Source organism: Trichoderma evansii (genome assembly GCF_050947405.1).
Source record: "Trichoderma evansii strain SZMC 28006 chromosome Unknown GGI43scaffold_33, whole genome shotgun sequence".
In the NCBI taxonomy this organism is placed as follows: domain Eukaryota; kingdom Fungi; phylum Ascomycota; class Sordariomycetes; order Hypocreales; family Hypocreaceae; genus Trichoderma; species Trichoderma evansii.
The window spans coordinates 20,715-41,014 of record NW_028145173.1 but is presented as its reverse complement, the minus strand read 5'-3'; the positions used below and the strand labels follow the sequence as shown (position 1 = coordinate 41,014).

The following is a 20,300-nucleotide window of genomic DNA, read 5'->3' as shown; positions in this document are numbered from 1 at the left end:
CTGTCTTCTCCGCACTGCTGAATTGTAGAAGGCTCTGGCAAGTCACCTCGCATAGAAGTAGAAATTATGATAGGTATACAAAGAACAAGTAGACGCAAGTTTATTTATTTATTTATTTATTTTTGGAAGAGAGTTCGTCATAAGATATACGATTGCCAGAATTAGCAGCAGATATAACCAGAGGCAAGGAAAAAAAAAAAAATAGAAAACACACAACAATCGGCGTTCGTTCGTATGTGTTTCGCAATTGCAACATTCTGGGGTACTGTGATAAGAAATGCGATACACGATGCAATTGGCCACAAACCCGCCACATCTTTATGACTAACGGCGGCGGCTATGCAAGCCACTAAAGCATCCACGTTTCTTAGTGGCCTACCATTCCAGTCTGTATGAGTAGAATTGCAACTCATGGTGAGAGTGGTTCAGTACAGGCAACAGCGGGAGACCTCTGAGCAAGACTCAAAAATAAATGTGCAGGGATCCCGTGCATCCTGTTAGGAGTCAGCGCTTACCTAGGCTCTTGGGGGCCAACTACATGTATAACCTACCTTAGTACATACATGTAGTCCATCCCCGCACCTAACCAAGCCTAACAGCCTTCTCGTAGTGATATTCTTCTTCATTTCTTCACTCATCATATTTATTGCTCAAAGAATTTCTGGCATAAGAAAGAACTGCTCTTTGAACCACCTCTCGAGCTTATGAGATTAATGTCGGCCCTCAAATCCTGCGTGCTCCTGCTACCCTATTTGACAAGCTAGTGGTGGAAAAGCGAGTCCGCCTTGCATAAGCGCCCAAGAATCCGCCTTGCTATTAAGGACACCAACATGTCTATGGGCTCTCTATCATAGTTGAATTATAACCGATCTATCCCGCAAATTTCTTTCAAACTTCCCACTAGGTTCGCCAGTCTGACACGAAGACTGCCGATTTCTTTTATCTATCTCCTATGCGAGATCACCGGCCCGGCTCATCATCATAACACACCTAAGTACTAATGTCGTTTCCCCGGGAGCTACCGTTTTATAACCAAAATGGGGCTGTGTCGGAGATATCTCCAAGCAACGAAAAGAGAGCTTGGGGAGAAGATAATGCCGAATCTTGTTTTTCTGGCTCGGCGAAACGGCAAAGAACTGCTATTGGCAATGCTGTTTACAACCGAATACCCAGACTCCAATATAGTGACTATACTGTTGGCTGGATCTGCGCGCTTCACATTGAGATGGCAGCGGCCCGTGCCATGTTAGACGGCATTCACGAGAGCCTACCTACTGCGCTGAACGATAGCAACGCATATACGTTAGGTAACATTGGGGCTCACAATATCGTTATAGCGTGCTTACCGGCATCCTATTACGGGGCAAATAATGCTGCAAACGTCGCGAGTAACATGGACAGAAGTTTCCCTTCTATCCGCGTACGTTTGATGGTAGGAATTGGTGGCGGTGTGCCCGGTAATATCGACCTACGACTTGGCGATATTGTGGTTGGTTGTAAGGTGGTGCAGTACGATCTTGGCAAGGTCATTGGAAATGGGCAGATTGAGCGAACTGGCATTCCATGGAAACCCCGACCAGAACTCCTAAATCATATCTCCCTACTGCGGTCAATTCACGAATCCAAGCCCAGCCGAGTGCCATCCATACTTCAAGAGATGCAGGATAAGCAACCAGAAATGGCTAAATATGCCCACTCCATTTTTTTGCAAGACAGACTCTTCTCTGCTGATTACGATCACGACCCTATTTCACCCAACTGCGATGGATGTGACGCTTCCAAGTTAGTTTGTCGACCTCCGCGAGCGAATCATCACCCACAAATTCACTATGGAGGCATTGCTTCCGGGAACCAAGTTATGAAGCATGGTATTACTAGAGATATAATTGCTCAAGAACTTGGTGTCATATGCTTCGAGATGGAGGCAGCTGGCCTGATGGACCATTTCCCATGCCTGGTAATCCGAGGAATCTGCGACTACTCAGATTCTCACAAAAACAAGGAGTGGCAGGAATATTCTGCGGCCTCAGCAGCGGCATATGCCAGAGAGTTTCTGGAGGCGATGCCAACACCTACTGCAAGTGAGTTTTGCGCTACTTCTTTTTTGCAATACTGCGGCCCTACCAATTGTGGTTCATGACAGTCTCGACAACGACATCTGAGGGGTGCGCTAATCCAAGTGATGTCATTCGCCATCAGAAGAATCGTGTGTCTTACTACTTGGTTCAATGCTTACTAACGTTATTGATAGCGAGAGGGACTATTGTCGATAGTAGGGGTAAGTCTTGCCATCTGTGTGATATCTGCCAAATTTTGCTAAAAAACTAACAAGGCGCCTTAACGGAGAACCAAGAAGCAGGAAATTGTCGACGCGATCTCTTCTTAACCGACCCGTCTGAAGATAGAAAGTCATTGAAACGTAAGAAAGGAGATCGCGCCCGTGGCACTTGCGAGTGGATACTTGAGACGAAAGAGCTCAGTGCCTGGCTTAGTTCAGGACAAACAGCATGCTCCGAGAGCCAAACGACCAATCTTCTGTGGCTTCATGGGAACCCTGGAACAGGAAAATCCACAATGGCTATTTTCCTCGCCGAAGAGCTATCAAAGGCTTTCTCCGTAACAGATGGGAAAACGCTTGCATATTTTTCCTGCGACTCTAGCTTTGATAAGCGGAAGACAGCCACATCAGTTCTTAGGGGACTTCTCCACCAACTCATCCAGCAGCACTCGCAGCTTCTTGACTATCTCTTGCCAAAGTATAATGAGCGAGGGGCAGAGCTGTTTAAATCGTTTGATGGTCTCTGGACAATATTCATGGCTGCAGCCGCAGATCAAAATACTGGTCAAAAATATTGCATTATTGACGCTCTGGATGAATGCGATCTAGAATCGCAAAAGATCCTATTACGACAGTTTCAAGAAACCTTTCAGGGTCAGGATGCTCCACCAAATATTCGGATATTAATCACCAGCCGGCCATATTCTGAGATCTTCGAATACTTGGAAGAATTTGCGAATCAGGATTTAGCATCCTTTCCTCAAGCAAAGCAAGACATCGACCTGTGTATTGAGGAAAGAGTAGTAGGTCTTGCTAAGAAAAAAAAGTACACAGAAAAGGTTAAACAGCAAGTCAGCGATATCCTTAGAGAGAAAGCTGAAGGTACTTTTCTTTGGGTTGGCTTGGTATGCAAGGAGCTGGAAGATGTCCCTTCAAAGAACGCTATCCAAGTCTTACGAATAATGCCTAAAGGACTTCATTCACTGTATAAAAGACTCCTCGATACAGCTATTGAACAGGAGGAGTCTGGAGCTGATATAGTCCGACGCATCCTAAGCTTAGTTGCCGTTTGTATGCGGCCTCTAAGTGTATTAGATCTATCTCAAGCTTGCCAACTATACCAAGAAGAAGTGGATATAGATACCAGAATCCAGTTTACACGAGATCAAATCGCATCCTGCCGTCTGATGATCATTATCCAAGATGAAAAAGTGCTCTTACTGCATCAGTCCGTGAGAGACTATTTAGTTGGAGCCAACTCTAGTTATTTTATTAATGAGCTCGAAGCTCATGCCGATATTGCGTATCGCTGTGTCAATCTTCTTATCGAACGGTTCCATAGCAGGGAGCTGTCACATATCCACTTCCTGTCTTACGCAGCTCAAGATTGGTTTAATCACGCGCATATGGCACAGTCAAGATTCGAAGTTAGAGACTCCGAAGTTGAGTTTTTTAGAGTCAATTCGCCTAGTCGGGAGCACTGGATAGAGACTCTACGATCAAAATATTACGGATATTTCTATGATATCCCACAGCAATTCTCTATTTTACATGTTGCTGGGCGGTGGGGAATTGCTCCTTTAGTGGATTACATTGCTAATCAGAACTATCGGGACTCCAACACTAAAAAAATAAAGCCAGTCATTGATGTTAATTGCGTTGACCAGGAAAATGAAACAGCCATAGAACAAGCCGTTGGAAGTGGGCATATACGCGTCACCTCTAAATTACTTTGCTTGGGAGCAAAGGTAAATGACGCTACGGTGGTAGCTGCGGCAGAAAATAGAAATGGCAAGGAAATTATGGCCTTGCTCCTTGACCAGCGAGGAGACCAGGTTACTATTACAGAGGAAGTCGTTAAGGCTGCGGCAGGAAATTGGAGGGATGGTAAAAAAGTAATGGCCTTGCTCCTTGACCAGCGAGGAGACCAGGTTATTATTACAGAGGAAGTTGTTAAAGCTGCAGCGAGAAATTTAAGTTGTGGTAGGGAAGTGATGGCATTCCTTCTTGACCGGCGAGAAGACCAGATTACTATTACTAAAGAAGTCGTTAAAGCTGCAGCAGGAAATTGGGAGAGTGGCAAAGAAGTAATAACATTACTCCTTGATAGGCGAGGAGACCAGGTTATTATCACAGAGGGCATCGTGTCTGCTATTGCTGCAGGGTTTGATAAAAAAGTAATAGCATTACTCCTTAACAAGCAGGGAAACCAGGTTACTATTACAGAAGAAGTTGTTAAGGCTGCAGCAGGAAATTGGAAGAATGGCAAAGAAATAATGGCATTACTCCTTGATCGACGAGGAGATCAGGTTACTATTACAGAGGAAGTCGTTAAGGCTGCAGCAAAAAATAGAAATGGCAAGCAAGTAATAGCCTTGCTCCTTGACCAGCGAGGAGATCAGGTTACTATTACAGAAAAAATTGTCAAGGCTGCAGCAGAAAATAGAAATGGCGAGGAAGTAATAGCCTTGCTTCTTGACCGGCGAGGAGATCAGGTTACTATTACAGAAGAAATCATCAAGGTTGCTGCAGGAAATGAGGTAAATGGCGAAGGAATAATGACATTGCTCCTTAACCGGCGAGGAGATCACCGCATCACTATTACAGAAGAGGTTGTCAAGGCTGCGGCAACATGTGGTCAGGATGCAGTTCTAAACCTTTTATCTCAGCAGAATAGTATTATCTCTGATTGGGATAAATGGCACCGCATCTCAAAATTCTATAAGGCAGCAAGGGCTGGAGATATCCATTGTATCAAACAGCTGATACATGAAGGAATAAATCCAGATATGAAGAATATTAAGGGCGAAACACCGTTATGGATCGCTGCAGCGAATGGACGTGAGGCGATTGTTAAAAATCTAGCACAAAGGACAGACGTGGACGTTAATTCAATGTCAATTTCTGGAAGATCGCCTCTTTTTTGGCCGTCCTGGAGGGGTTATGAGCGAGTTGTGGCTATTCTAATGGAGGCTGGTGCGGATCCACGCTATGCGGATATGGATGGAAACACAGCGGTCATTGTGGCAAAACAGAATGGACATGAGAGAGTCGCTAGGATACTCGAACGGGTAGGATAAAAATGTATTAGTGTAATGGCATGGCCTTTCGTGCACGTACTTGAAGCGGTGGGCAGTATTGGCATTCAAAGAAAAAAAACCATTTTCCGCCTCTTAAAGCGTGATGCATTTTTATTCTGTGGAAGAGCATGATATACCTTTGGTGGCGGTGTCGATTTTGTATCTCTCTTATGCGGGCGGAACCCCCCTGATGTGCCTATATATATAACTAGAGCCAACATAGCTATTCTGCTCAGTTCCTGTCTGTTTCTTTGATGAAGTTATGTGCTTAGTTATGGCTTCTATAGTGGGCTATTATGGCTGCGGCTGGATTTAGCAAAATTCTTTTGCCTGCTTGCTACTCTGTACGCGTCACTGCCACCTTTTGCCAGAAAGGTTGCTACCACGAAGCCCTGCGTTTGGGGAGATTGTAACGGGTAATTAAATAGAATTGCTGATAGCTCAATGCTACATGTACCTATAGCCGAGATCAACCACTATATAGGTACTTTATACGGAATAGAGCATGGAATTCTCCGTGGTGGCAACCTTGGCGTTAAAGAATACATGTACTACTACTACTACCACTTCCAAGCCTGGTGGCTATAGGCGCTGTGCATCCAGGTATGCTTGTCGCTCTCGATTTTTGCTGACCTTCGAAGTGCTGGAGTTGTGGTGAAAAAGAATCTCTGTTATCGACATCTTACTGGTGGATTTGGATGCTGTGCTCCCATTCGCGAACCTACAGATCCCGTGACCAACTCAGCCTCACATTTGCTCGGTAAGTGCAGCTCGTTGTCTTCAAATTTCTACTGATATTGAAATCTCTCTAATCAATCGTGACAAAAAAAAGATCTCGAACGCGATGGATATTAGCACCATTTCCGGCAACACATTCGGTCAGGCCTTTATCGTTCAAGGCAGCATTAATGCGGTTAATGACGATCGACTACGCCGAGAGAGAGAAATAGAGATCCTGAGAAGACTTTATAAATCGCCATACGAAGGCGGAAAAAATCGAAATCCAGATCGGGCGCTAGGAACCTGTGAGTGGTTCGTAGCTCACAAGCTCTTTCAGGAGTGGCAAGAAAGCAAACGGTCAACAACACTTTGGGTGTCTGCAGATCCCGGATGTGGAAAGTCGGTCTTAGCAAAGCACCTGATCGATTCTGTACTGCCAAACACAGCATCCAGAACGACATGCTATTTCTTTTTTAAGGACGACTTTGAAGACCAGAAAAATGTTATCAGTGCTCTCTGCTGTATTTTGCACCAGCTCTTCAAGCAGAAACGTATCCTACTCTCTGAAGCTATTCTCGATGAATTCGAAATTTATCAGGAAGAGATTACTGGCTCCTTTGGGAAACTTTGGAACACCCTTCTCAGTGCTGCTGAGAACAAGAGCGCTGGCGAAATCGTGTGTCTTCTAGACGCAATTGACGAATGCGAAGACGGCGGAAGGGCTCAGCTCGCTCGAGCGTTACAAAAACTCTATAACACTGGAAAAAGCTTTAATTTGAAGTTTTTCTTGACCAGTCGGCCCTATGCTAATATTCGGCATGGTTTCCGTCCTCTGGATATTCCAGAATTGGCCGTCATTCATCTGAGCGGAGAGAGCGATGTTGAGATGAAAAAAATATCTGAAGAAATTGATACTTTCATTCAGGCTAAAGTCCAGGCTGTCGGAGAAAAACTTGCGCTTAAAGATGGCGAGCAAGACCTCTTATTGCAACAGCTTATGCGTGTTCCTAACCGAACGTATCTATGGGTGCATCTCACTCTAGACTTGATTGAGCACGATCTCGATCTCGACAAAACTAAAATAGTCACAATTACCTCCCACCTCCCAAACACGGTTGAAGAGGCATATGAAAGGATTCTATCTAGGGGTCGCAATTTGGAAGAGGCTAAGAAACTGCTGCATATTGTGGTTGCGGCCGCGCGGCCCTTGACCCTGAATGAGATGAACCTCGCTTTGACGCTGAGAAATCACCACCACTCGTATTTTGACCTTTACCTCAAATCAGAAAAGCGATTCCAAGAGTATGTTCGAGATCTCTGCGGCCTCTTTGTAGTGGTTATCAACTCAAGGATCTACCCGCTTCACCAAACAGCAAAGGAATTTTTGATTCAGAATATCCACAGAATATTTTTAAACATATTCATGGAAATCCTAAATGGAAGCAGTCACTGTGGCCGCACGAATCTCACCTTATTCTCGCCGAGATCTGTATCTGGCACCTACTCTTCACAGAATTTGGGGCCCAATCTCCTGACAGAAGGGGAATGATTTCCCAATATGCGGACAATCATGTTTTCCTAGACTACTCTGCTGAATATTGGACCACTCACGTCCGCGAATCGCATATTGAAATTAACAATTCACTTGGTCAATCAATATTAAAGCTTTGCGATGAGACATTAAATCATTGCTTGACTTGGTTTAGGATCTTTTGGAGGAACACAAAATACAGACTTCCCGCAAAATTTCACCGCCCTCATGATTGCATCCTATTTTGGGCTTACGCCAGTGATGCAGCATCTACTTACATCGGATGATATTAAACTAAATTCTAAGGATAGTACCAGCGTTCAGCACTGTCTTGGGCCGCAGGAAACGGCCATCACGCCGCTGTAAAGCTCCTAATCAAGGGTGTTAGGGGCCGCTGGAAGGGCATTAAGCTACCATTTAAAGTGGGAGCGCAAGTGAACTCGGTAGATAGACATGATCTAACACCACTATCCTACGCCGTTCTAAATGGGCACGTTGCTGCCGCCGAATTATTACTTAAGGCAGGTGCCCGCGTTGATATACAAGATAACATTGGAGGAACGCCATTATCTTATGCCGTTTGCAACGGACATGAAAATATGATCAATATACTTTTTAAGAGAGGAATTAACATTGGCTCAGAGGAAGACATCAGCGCGGCGCTACTTTTGCCCGCTGCGGAGAAGGGCCATGAGGGTATCGTTAAGCTCCTGCTTGATAGAGGTAGAGTTGATCCTGACTCAAGGGATAAGAATGGCAACACACCATTATATATGGCTGTCAAGAATGGTCATCAGCCCATTGTTAAACTTTTACTTGAAACCCCAGGAGACAAGATCACTATTACGGAGGAGGTCGTCAAGGCTGCGGCAGGAGCTGAGAGGAATGGCGAAGAAGTAATGACATTACTCCTTGACCAACGAGGTGGCCAGATTACCATTACAGAGGAGGTCGTTAAGGCCGCGGCAGAAAATAAGAGTAATGGCAAAGAAGTGATGACCCTACTCCTTAACCGCGGAGGAGATGAGATCATTGTTACAAAGAAGATCCTTAAGGCTGCAGCAGGAAATTCAGAGAGTGGCGAAGAAATCATAGCATTACTTTTTGACCAGCGAGGAGACCAGACTACTATTAAAGAGGAGACTGTGTTGCTTATTGCTGCAGAGTTTAACGAGAAAGTAATGACAATACTCCTTGACAAGCGAGGAGACCAGATTACTATCACAGAGAAGATACTCGAGGCTGCAGCAGGAAACATGTGGAATAGCAAGGAAGTGATGACATTACTCCTTAGCCGGCGAGGATATTACATCACTATTACAGAGGAGATTGTGTCCATTATTGCTGCAAAGTTTGATGAGAAAATGATGACATTGCTCCTGAGCCGACGAGGAAACCAGATCACTATCACAGAGAAGATCCTCAAAGCTGCAGCAGGAAATTACTACAATGGCAAAGACATGATGGCGTTGCTCCTTAACCGTCAAGGATATCACATTACTATTACAGAAGAGGTCCTTAAGGCTGCGGCAGGAAATTCAGGGAGTGGCAGGGAAATCATAGCATTGCTCCTTAACAAGTGAGGAGACCAGATTACGATCACAGAGGAGATACTCAAGGCTGGGGCAGAAAATGCATGGTTAAGAAGTGATGGCATTGCTCCTTAACCAGTGGGAAGATGCGATTACTACCACAGAGCAGATCGCGGTGGTTGTGGCGACGAGTTGTGGTTAAGACGAGGTTCTGAGCTCTCATCTAAGTGGAATGGTATTGTCTTTAATTGGGATAAATAGCGTCATATCTCAAAATTCTATAATGCAGCAAAGACTGCAGATATTCGCCGTTAAAACAGCTAATGCATAAAGAGAAATCTAGATATAAAGAATACTATGGGGGAAACACATTTATAGATCGCAGCAGCGAATGGACGTGAGGCATTTGTTGAAGTGCTAGCTATGGCCGAGATCATCCATTGTGTGTATCCCGCAATAAGTATATGATAGTTCAGGCAGATTTCTAAGGGATCAGCAAAGAAAGAAAAAAATGGCTCTCATGCACATAATAAGGGGAAAACTGTGTGTGGTCTTCGTGGAGATAGAATCGACGCCTCAAGAGGTGACACGTAGCATAGCCTGAAGGAGAAGTGGATGTGACAAGGGCATATGAGAAGGACCGTGAAAAGCATCAGATTCTTAAACTTTTTTTTAAAAAACGGTAGCTAGCCAAGTCAATACCGTTAAAAATTCCATACTCATGTGATACTACAATAGGTAAGTATCTAAACTGTTGACTCAGTTGCTTCGGAAATGGGAGCTGTGCAATTCTGATTTTGGGGGCTATGGGCGCTAAAAATAGAATCCATTGAACCGCATTGTAGAAGTTGACAGGATCCAAATTCTCCACTACCTATGGCCGTATGTGTCTGATGTTGCATAGCTGCAAGCTATATTTCCAGAGAAAGCATGCTAATTGTGTATCTCTCTACTGTAATTTCGCGATATCATCGCTACCACTTAATCATCTCGCTCCGTTCACGCCCTTGGCCGGTATATATAACATTTGCTCGTTTTTGGTTCTCTTCCATATGAACAGCAACAGATGTAATACGCTGCGAAATGGGTATGTCACCTGGCTGCTGGATTGGTTGGCCTGCTTCCTCTAGCTCCATAAGTCGTTCAGCAACTCTACTCGTCAGATCGCTGCTCCAGACCCCCTCCTGGACGTGCATGGTTTTGAGCAGGTGCAGGGCTTGCCTTCGAATAACAGGATGTCGACAATGAGCGATAACCGAGAATAAGACAGGGACAACACCAAGCTCCAGATGAAAGAGCGGATTCTCCTCGGTAGCCTTTTCCGCAATTGCTGACGACGCGTTTTGGACTATTTCTTGAAACCTTTCAACATATCTGTCCTGGTTGAGAAGCGCTTCTTCAACTGTCTCACCGCCGGCCATGTCGAGATTCAAGAGTAATAATTTGGCTTGCAACTCAAGTACAGCAGGGCCACGTCCCTCAACGCCACTATGAATGGTATCCCGCTGACGGTTGTTGAATTCATGGAAAGAGTCAAGCCAGTTAGTTATGCAGCCCCTGGCATACTGCCTTCTTTCAAAATTCCCCAGTACCGACTGCATGCTGTAAATGATTAGGCTGGTTAAAGTGTGCTGGGCATCGGATAGTGAATGGATGGGTCTTTTTGTTGACGATGGTTTGCTAGCCATGCTGCCCAGAAGAGTCATCGAAAGCTCTGGAGAGACATCGCCGACAAGCTAAGAGAGATTAGAGATTCTTCATGTGATATCAGGGTAACGAGCATTACCAATTCCACTTGAACAGCCAGCTTATTGAATGATGTCTCCAAATACCGCAGAGAGGTGCCAATATCAGATTCGTATGTAGAGGCTCGATTTGCTCTCTGTTGTTGTAATTCTCGAAGCATTTTATAGCCGTGCATAAAGAAACGGATCCCAGCTTCGTGGTTCCCTTGTAAGATCTGAAAAAGATTTATTGGCAAACTGAAATTAGTACTTCTAGGTTTCGAAGGGCATACCTCGATGCAGATGAATATGAAACATGTCATCGGATGCAAATATGTCAGCGACCGTTGATTCGGCAGTAGAAGTTCCCGTATAGCAAGATTTTGTTGTCGCTTGGCAAACTGAAGCTCAATCTCAGCCCGCCTGTTGGTGAATTGCTCATGATGCATCGATAATGCAACAAGGGCATGTCTAATAGATGCTTCAGCGTATGCAAGCTGCAGAATTTGTGACTTCCACCATTCATCCTGGAAAAGTGACGAAAATTCCATCCTGGATTTTTCAACAAAGAATTCGATTGAACGAATCTCGAGAGAATCGATCTGGATTTTCAAAGGCTGCGCAACTGGCGGAATTTGGATTGCCTGGTTGGCGATTGCTTCATCATATCCGTCACAGGTGCGGCCAGTGGAAGTGCCTTGGACGATTTTAGCATGTGGTCGCCAAAACCCAGCTAAATCTAAATTTGGTGACTTGGAAAATGCTGCCTGGGAGGACTCACATCGACTGCATGCAGGGCGACTCTCGTCACATTTGACTTTACGAACTAGAACCAAAGTTAGCCTTGGGAACTAGTTGAAAACACGTCAAACCTCAAAAGGGGGAGTCAAACTCCTAGATAAAATTACATCAGCCATCGTTATCCTAATTGGTTTGCAGGCGGGGCTATGAGATGGCACATACTTGCACGTTCCGCAGCCGGTCCGGACCTTTGGTGCCCTAGTTCTCTTTCGCTCTCCTGGTTTGACACGCGTCATTGTGGGTGTAACAAGCGATCTTGCCAAGGGGTGCGGTGTCTACTATGACTGCCGGTAGGGAAAGTGCCCATACGAGGAGGATGGAGCCTGGCGGTAAATCCTGCAGCTCCTCTTCAGGTGCACAGTGCCAAGTAAGGCTGTTTGATTGGCGAAATGCTCATTGACTGGACTATAAAGGAATGAATGAAACGAGCTGGAAACTATGTATAGTATCTTGAACTGTTTAGTCGACTGTTTGTTTGCTTGACTACCGAACCAGCTTACGTCTTTACCCCACCTGGCTCCTACAAGAGGTAGTTTGTGGAGTCTAGGCGCCAGGGATTTAAGAGCGAGGCTGAGTCTGTGGAGATGCCCGTACGAGCCGACCAATCGCGTGTAATCCTAAGGATCTAGTCTGTAAGGCTGGTTTACATCCAAGGAAGTCTGACATGCATTGAATTTGGCTTTGAGGGAGGCTGTTTGAAGATAAATACCAAACACCGCTGGTTTCTCGAATAGAAGAACTTATTATTTCTCAACATTCTCCCAACTATCCATTGCATCTCTATCTTCTCACAATTTCCCCAATCACTAGCCCCTGCCTTATTATTTCGTGCCTTTACCAGCTGATTGGATTCTTCGAGCCATAGACAACTCTTCAACATGGAGATATGCAAAGCAACGACAACTCCCAACTCTATGTGGTCATTCTGCCCTTCAATAGCGCCTTCGATTCTTTTCATTTTCTTATTTGCCTTGACATTGATCACTCACATCGGGCAAGCCATCTACTATCGAAAGCCGTACAGCTGGGTTATCATCATGTCTGCTCTTTGGCAGACATTAACATATATTTTCCGCACCCTGAGCATCAAAAATCCTGGAAGCTATGGTGACTACGCTGCTTGGTTTGTTTTGATCTTGGTCGCACCTCTTTGGACCAACGCATATGTTTACACAGTCTTTGGGCGAATGGTCTGGAACTACACGCCAACCCATAGACTGTGGCGGATCAAAGCTTGGCAGTTTGGACTCATCTTTATTATTCTGGATATTGTCGCATTTGTTGTTCAAGTGCTAGGCGCAGTCCAGGCAACTGGCTCGGATATAACCGACCAGCAAATCCTAAACGGCCTGCATATATACATGGGTGGAGTTGGCCTTCAACTCGTTTTTATTCTCATTTTTTGCATATATGCGCTGCGATTCTTCCTAGAAATTCGACAAGGTCCAAATTCAAAAGACGCCCTCACCCTTTTCTACGCTCAAATTTTGGCCCTGGCAATGATTGTTGTAAGTACTCAAGCATCATATACAAGGGTTTACAAATACTGACTTGGTCGTTCTTATAGCTCCGCATCATTTTTCGCATATGCGAGTACTCCCAGGGCCTGAACAGCCAGATCCCTAACCATGAGGCATACCAATACTGCCTAGACTCGGTACCTATGCTTATTGCACTCGTAGTCTATAATGTGGTGCATCCAGGTCGCATTATGCGAGGACACGCTGGAGATATGCCTTCAGTCTGGGAATTAAGAAAGCAGAAAAAGCAAGGAAAATATTTGACAACGACACCCTTTTTGTCACAACCCGACTCTACTGTCAGGGTTTAGGCATACAACGTCCTGTTTTGTACTATTTATAACATTATATTCAAGGATTTATCTTCGCCTATAGCTGTATATGCATGCAAACATGAGAAAATTCAAGTCATTTCTCAGGACGTGAGCCTACAAAGCTTAGATTCAGTACCTAATAATTATTACGGGTTGCTTTTTATGTATTACATTTAAGAACCTTTTCTATATTTTGAAATGCAATCCCTGAGTATTACTCTTTTTCAACCAGACCACTATCTTGAAGTTCGTCTATAAATGCTTCGCGCTGTTTTGTATTCAAGTATGGGTAATCGGCACTATACATTATTCTGTTAATGCCCGTGCTTCGCAGCAAATGCATCATTGGCGGCATTGCAACATTCCGCTTGTTATTATGTACAGGGGTTTTTGATTAAATCTATTGAACTGATACGCCCAAGTTTCATCCCATATCCTCTTTATGTTTGTTTTTAAAGAGACTAGGGAAATATCCTGATAGCAACGAACTGTACTCTCCGTAAGACCCATCTTCCGCTAAAATTTGATACAGAGCCATGAATGTTCCAGAAGAGCTAAGCTATTTCCGAATATTTATGCTGAACAGCTCATATACTTTTCTTAATGTAGAGGTATTCTTATTGCTGGGATAAAAGATTTAATATGGATAGCATACATTCAACAATTTCCATTTTAGGCAGTAAAACAGTAAAAAATGCATCGACAACGTAGAGAACAATGAGTATCTGTATGCTTCTGACAAATTAATATCTTGGGACCTGTGAATCATAATGAAATTGTTGTCTTCTCTATGCAGGTGGGCGATATTTTCTCGTACTAATCATATTGGATGTAGATTCACCGAAGGATTACCCTATCAGTATCGATTGCTCTCGGCTCGTGCATCCCGCATGGCATCATTCCGCTGCCCCCTCCAGTGGTTTGATCACCGCGGTTGGGTCGCAAGCTTTGATGCTACAGCGAATTCTCTGCACACGGAGGAAAATCGCACTGGATTATGATGGTAGAACTTGGAGTCACCACTGGTATTATCGCAGCCGTAGAATTATTAGGGTCGTTATGCTTGCAGTACTCCAAAGATGTTCGGCATGTAATGGACAATCGTCGATATCCTCCGACTGCAATGTAGACCTTGTTACCCATTATCGGGGTGTCATCCCTTTATCCTGAGGCGAGGTAGCGGCACTCGCCTGCAAGAGAGAGTGACGACCAAATGCCGCCGGTTTGTAATTTCGCCTTGCCGTTGTGTATGCACCGATTTCTGTCCAATTGAAAAAAACCATGCTGCGCTAAAAATATTGCCTTCCATATCTACTACCTATGTACTTATTAATCCCATGCAGGATATTATCCAATGGCAACCCGGAAGTGGGTGACCATCAGTACATGTATGTATGCCTTACCTGACCCCGCCCAACCTGGACGAATGTTGCCTAGGTACCTATCCATACACAATAAATGACTAGGTTACGCTCAGCCATCCTTCAAAGACGGGCGAAATGTCACTCTCTGTTCACCATAATTTCCATAACTTAGCCAGCCTTTGCCCACCAGCTATTGACCTGCAATCTATTAGGCGAACGCTCTGCTAAACTATATACTTCTGAACGAGATGGTGGCTAAAAAAAAGAGAGGAGTCGTTTTTCGCGTTACTGGCCTACCAGCCTCCTAGCCTGATGATCAACTTTGCGCGGCATTGAAGGTTGCTATCAACGACAACCTATCAGAGGGCGAACAATCAGAGCTAGCTACCAATGCAAGTATTGTGCCCTCCTGCTATGGGAACGAGGAAAAAGTCGCACTGGTCGAGTTTCACGGCGGAGAACCTGAATGTCTCTGTGATCTGATGACCGACCCGCTGGGCAACTGGCAGGTTGAGATGGGAGACACGGACATAAGTTTCGATCGACACTTCTTTGGGTTCACACAGCTGTACACGCCAAGGCCAGGCTCACCGACTACCGCTGAGTGAGTAGTATTTCTTCCCTAGAGAATATGTGTCTGACCGACCTACTGCTTAGCATAATCGCCATCACGGGGCTCGACGGACATACTTATGGCTCGTGGAGGGGAAAGGGAAATCTCGGACGTATGTGGCTGCGCGACTTCCTGTCCAAAGACCTGCCATTCTGCCGCATCATGATCTACGGCTACAACTCGAAGCTGTCAACGCATGGAGTCAACACAATCATGGACTACAGCCGAGGGTTGATAGAGGAGCTTAAAAAGATTAGAAATACCGAGAGGTAAGCTCCGTTATAGTGTAAGTCTCTAAAGTAATAGTACTAGACTAATGAGCTTATTCCGCTAGCTAAGGAAACGACCTCTATTCTTCATCGCGCATAGCTTTGGTGGTATTATACTTGCTCATGTAAGTCAGCCTATAATATGCCTGAATAAAGCTAAGTATCAGTATAGTGCCTTGTCAAGGCAGTCCAGGTAGACGAAAACGACCACCCAGCAATAGCGTCTCTTCACAGAGCCACTTACGGTATGCTTCTGTTTGGGATCACACATAAAGGCCTCATAGTAGACGATATCCAGAAGACGATGGCAGGGCAAGACAATCATCCGCGAAGTACGCTGCTTGAGCAGATCAGAAGTAACTCTGACTTGTTAGCGTATCAGCTGGTGGACTTTAGGAATCTCATTCGAGGCCGAAAGGTCATAAGCTTCTATGAGATGCACCAGACGAGGCAGCTTGAGTTTGTATGATGCTCAAAAGGTTCTATAGTCATAGCGGGTCACTAATTACGGGTAATAGAACATTGAAAGCAAGAGCTGGACAAGGACCGGCGACTTCGTTACGTCTGTAGCTGCCGACTCGGCTCTTCTCCAACTACCAGACTCAATGGAGGACAAGATTCCCTTGGATGCCGACCACTCCATGATTGTCAAGGTTGACAACAAAAACGACCAAGGCTACACCAGTGCCCGGGATAAACTCAAACAATTTGAAGAGGATGCTCCCGGCGTCGTTGCAGCTCGGTTCTGTACGTAGCATTTCATTAAGCATTCTATTGAATGATACTATATTTGCTACTAGCTAATGGCCATGAACGCAGTGCAGACGCAAAACATACTACAGCCTTCCTTGATGGTCCCATTCCAAAGAGATAGTGGATTTGTAGGCCGAGAGGATACCCTGGTGCGAATAGGCCAGAGCCTCGAGCAGGCGGCATTTCAGGAGCACAGACGAGTAGCCCTTGTTGGCCTGGGCGGCATAGGGTAAGTATAACTATGCATTGTCGTCAGAGCAGCTTAAGCTTAGGGGTTGACTAGGAAGCCTCAGATTGCTGCCGAATATGCTTACAGGCTGAGGGAGTCTGCACCTCAGATTTGGGTGTTTTGGGTGCATGCAAGCAATGCCACCCGATTTAAGCAGGCCTATAGGAATATTGCGGACAAAGTCGAGTTGCCTGGCCGGGATGACCCAAAATCCGATATTCTCCGCCTTTTATATAACTGGCTCTGTGACGAGCGAAACGGCCGATGGCTTATGATAGTTGACAACGCCGATGATGACCGGGTCTTCTCCACTGACACATCCTCCAACGGCGTCCCGCATGGAGAGGAAACTTCCGATGAGGCTGCACCATTATCCAGCTTCCTTCCACAATCTTCAAATGGGCGGATACTGATCACGTCACGAGACCTGCTTGCAGCAATAAACCTCGTTGGGACAAGGCGCAATGTGTTTCAAGTGGATCCGATGACAGAGGAAGATGCGCTGATGTTGCTGGAGAACAGAGTCTCAGGAGGCCTTCAAAGAGGATGCTAGAAAGCTCGTACATGCCTTAGGGTGCATCCCCCTTGCCGTCACTCAGGCAGCGGCATATCTGGCAGTACGAGCGTAAACAATCACGGTATCGACCTACATTGAGCTCTTCCGCGAGAGCGAGCTGAACCAAGTACACCTGCTAAGCAGCTAAGAAGTAAGAGACATGCGGCGAGACGGCAGCGTCTCCGATGCGGTCATCACCACTTGGCAGATATCGTTCGAGCAGATTCAGAAGATGAGGCCCGAGGCTGCGGAACTTCTTTCGCTTATGGCCATGTTTGACAGACAGGGAATTCCTGGTAATATTTTGTATGATGGTAGAGATAGACTGCAGTTTGAGGATGCAGTGACGCCGCTGATAAGAATTTCTCTTGTCAAGGCTCTAAGTACAAAGCAGCTAGGGCAGCAGGTCGGTGAGCACATGTTTGAGATGCATGATTTAGTGCAGCTAGCAACAAGAAAATGGCTAGAAGTACAAAGTGCAGGTAGGCAGGTGGCAGAAAGCGTCACTGCGGATTATGGCTGCTGCCTTTCCGAGAGGGCACTATGAGACATGGGCGGCTTGTCGAGTGCTGCTTCCACACGCGTCAAAGGTCCTCAACTATATTCTAGAAGATAAGGAGGAAACACTAGATCGGGCGACAATTGCATCCAAGACATCGCACTACCTCTATTTCGCAGGAGAGTATGCAGCAGCGGAAAAGGTGGCGCTGATTGCAGTAGCGACGAGGGAGGAGGGGCTTGGAGCAGATCACCCAGACACACTTGCAAGTATTCACAAACTTGCGTTAGTGTTACAGAGCCAGGGCAATTACAAAAAGGCAGAAGCAATAGCTCAGCGCGCTTTGGAAGGATATAACAAGGTGTTTGAAGCAGAGCACCCTTATACACTCGCTAGTGCTAACAACCTTGCGGTAGCGTTAGAGAATCAGGGCAATTATAAAAAGGCGGAAGCAATGTTTCAGCGCGTTTTAGAAGGATGTGAAAGGGTGCTTGGAGCAGAACACCCTGATACATTAACTATTATCGGTAACGTTGCACCAGGAACACATTTCCAGGGCAATTACAAAGAGGCAGAAGCAATAGCTTATCGCGCTTTACAAGGAAGGGAGAAGATACTTGGGGCAGAGCACCCAGATACACTCGCTAGTGCTCATAACCTTGCATCAGTGTTAAAGGACCAGGGCGATTATAAGAAGGCGGAAGCAATATTTCAGCGCGCTTTAGAAGGATGTAAAAGGGTGCTTGGAGCAGAACACCCTGATACACTAACTATTATTAGTAATCTTGGGCTAGTATTAGCGAGGCAGGGCAATTACAAAAAAGCGGAAGCAATGGCACAGCGCTCTTTACAAGGAAGGGAGAAGGTGCTTGGAGTAGAGCACCCCAAGACACTTATCAGCATTAATAACCTTGCGGTAGTGTTAAAGTGTCAGGGTAGTTATAAAAAGGCGGAAGTAACACTGCAGCCCGCTTTAGAAGCTTATGAAAGGGTGCTTGGAGTAGAGCACCCTGATACACTTATTACTATTCATAACCTTGGAGTAGTGTTAGAGAGGCAGGGCAGTTACAGAAAGGCGAAATTAATGTTCCAGCGGGCTTTAGAAGGAAGGCAGAGGGTGCTTGGAGTAGAGCACCCCAAGACAATTACTAGCGCTAATAGCCTTGCATTAATATTTAAAAAAGAGAAGGCTAAGCTAATATCCTAGCTTTTACACCTCAATAGTTGGTTATATATAGTTGAATAATAGCCTTAAAACTAAGAGTATCCCATCTAATATACGCTATTAAGCTAATGGTCGTGAGGTAGTATAAAAAGTACTTGTAAAACTATTGAACAGCTTATTATTACTTATAAAGTATTAGCTGATGAGGTTAAGGGTTAGTATAACATATATAATAGAATTAGTACCCTAATAAATATAGGAGTACAATAGAGGGACTAGTAAATCTATATTTTCAGCTATATATGTATTGCAATATAATAAAACATTTTTTAATTAGACTATCCTATTTCTCCTGGGTATGGAGAGACAAACTATTTACTAAGTGCGCGAACTGTATCTTGAATTTTATTGTTATGAAAATCTGGCTTTGGTTAAACTTTGATTTGGCCAACCTAACTGAACTTTATAGCTATATAAGCTTTTGGATATCCTATCCATCCAGTTATTAAACTAGGGGCTAGGTACAGCCCTTTGCAGCCTATTTGAACCTATATAACTGCATTTATATATAAAATCTATATGTGTAACAGAGATTACAGGGCCTGTGAAGGCGAGATGCCTTATAAGCTGTTGTAGAGAAACAACAGGTTTATATAAGATTGTAACCAAATTAATTAATAATCTTTCATTTTTCGTTAACAAAGAACAAAATCATATTCTTTAAAATAATGGGGAAACTAAGAGTAAATTCATTAGTATGAAATTACTCGTAATTTCATTTCTTTAGACAGCTGATGAAATGAGTCGTTAGTAATGTGCAACCCTGGATCGTTCATGCAGCGCTCTAGAGTATGTAGGCGATAACCACTGGTAGTCTGCGCTGTATGGATACATGCATATTGATGCAAAATACACGCCTGCCACTCTTGTGATGGAGTAGTTGGGTGCGTTTTGACCGACAATATAAATAGAGATACGGCGCATCGAGATAGTAAAGCATCGAACAAGCAGCACTGGACATACTAGCGGCTGCGCCAACGACGGCCCGCAAGACGCTTGACCGCCGACACTACTAACCATTATAGCACAGCCCAAGGTAGGCAAGAGGAGAAGCGAATGCTGGACAGCTATTGGAGGGAGACGGGATGTCATTAGCCTAGACTAGTGTAATAGTATACCCGCTACTAGCTCTTTAGCAACTAGGCAATTCTAGCCTAGCAGATGGCCATTTGGACTATAAAGCCCGCCTACAGCATCCTCATACCTGGTGTGCCGGTTGAGTTCGTCTGATTAACGCCGTGAAATGTGGCTTATTTGGGCAGGCTGGCCACAACGTTGCCGTCCGCAGCTGT

The 20,300-nt window shown here is 44.9% G+C and overlaps 5 protein-coding genes across 5 annotated transcripts; 4 read left to right on the top strand and 1 right to left on the bottom strand.

The window, feature by feature from the left end:
* The first annotated feature begins 707 nt into the window (after window positions 1–707).
* On the top strand, window positions 708–5,744 carry GGI43DRAFT_271763 (Pfs, NACHT, and ankyrin domain protein). The gene is made up of 3 exons (XM_083201091.1): window positions 708–2,081; window positions 2,252–2,278; window positions 2,333–5,744. Exons 1-3 carry the CDS (start codon window positions 1,001–1,003, stop codon window positions 5,356–5,358), a joined length of 4,134 nt encoding a protein of 1,377 aa, XP_083055576.1. The 5' UTR covers window positions 708–1,000; the 3' UTR covers window positions 5,359–5,744.
* Window positions 5,745–6,202: 458 nt separating this feature from the next.
* GGI43DRAFT_388490 (ankyrin repeat domain-containing protein) lies at window positions 6,203–9,192 on the top strand (the record flags this gene model as incomplete). Its single annotated transcript, XM_083204081.1, has 4 exons — window positions 6,203–7,380; window positions 7,452–7,726; window positions 7,785–7,867; window positions 7,921–9,192. The coding sequence occupies 4 exons, from the start codon at window positions 6,203–6,205 to the stop codon at window positions 9,190–9,192; spliced, it is 2,808 nt and encodes a 935-aa protein (XP_083055575.1).
* A 923-nt stretch (window positions 9,193–10,115) lies between these two features.
* On the bottom strand, window positions 10,116–11,902 carry GGI43DRAFT_388489 (uncharacterized protein; the record flags this gene model as incomplete). Its single annotated transcript, XM_083204080.1, has 5 exons — window positions 10,116–10,877; window positions 10,928–11,101; window positions 11,159–11,632; window positions 11,738–11,759; window positions 11,829–11,902. The coding sequence occupies 5 exons, from the start codon at window positions 11,900–11,902 to the stop codon at window positions 10,116–10,118; spliced, it is 1,506 nt and encodes a 501-aa protein (XP_083055574.1).
* A 321-nt stretch (window positions 11,903–12,223) lies between these two features.
* GGI43DRAFT_271769 (RTA1 like protein-domain-containing protein) lies at window positions 12,224–13,727 on the top strand. Its single transcript, XM_083201092.1, has 2 exons — window positions 12,224–13,174; window positions 13,234–13,727. Exons 1-2 carry the CDS (start codon window positions 12,545–12,547, stop codon window positions 13,495–13,497), a joined length of 894 nt encoding a protein of 297 aa, XP_083055573.1. The 5' UTR covers window positions 12,224–12,544; the 3' UTR covers window positions 13,498–13,727.
* A 1,385-nt stretch (window positions 13,728–15,112) lies between these two features.
* Window positions 15,113–18,990, top strand: GGI43DRAFT_426205 (uncharacterized protein; the record flags this gene model as incomplete). Its single annotated transcript, XM_083208611.1, has 13 exons — window positions 15,113–15,139; window positions 15,173–15,468; window positions 15,522–15,746; window positions 15,817–15,871; window positions 15,919–16,164; window positions 16,265–16,399; window positions 16,772–17,235; window positions 17,441–17,723; window positions 17,767–18,146; window positions 18,180–18,239; window positions 18,270–18,514; window positions 18,578–18,847; window positions 18,887–18,990. 13 exons carry the CDS (start codon window positions 15,113–15,115, stop codon window positions 18,988–18,990), a joined length of 2,790 nt encoding a protein of 929 aa, XP_083055572.1.
* Between the last annotated feature and the right edge of the window lie 1,310 nt (window positions 18,991–20,300).

Excerpts from the sequence above, each read along its gene's own strand:
- GGI43DRAFT_271763 (XM_083201091.1), top strand. The coding sequence starts at position 1,001 with ATGTCGTTTCCCCGGGAGCTACCGTTTTATAACCAAAATGGGGCTGTG. Across the intron at positions 2,082-2,251 it reads GATGCCAACACCTACTGCAA|CGAGAGGGACTATTGTCGAT; the intron begins GTGAGTTTTGCG and ends CGTTATTGATAG. Across the intron at positions 2,279-2,332 it reads GACTATTGTCGATAGTAGGG|GCGCCTTAACGGAGAACCAA; the intron begins GTAAGTCTTGCC and ends AAAACTAACAAG.
- GGI43DRAFT_271769 (XM_083201092.1), top strand. The coding sequence starts at position 12,545 with ATGGAGATATGCAAAGCAACGACAACTCCCAACTCTATGTGGTCATTC. Across the intron at positions 13,175-13,233 it reads TGGCCCTGGCAATGATTGTT|CTCCGCATCATTTTTCGCAT; the intron begins GTAAGTACTCAA and ends TCGTTCTTATAG.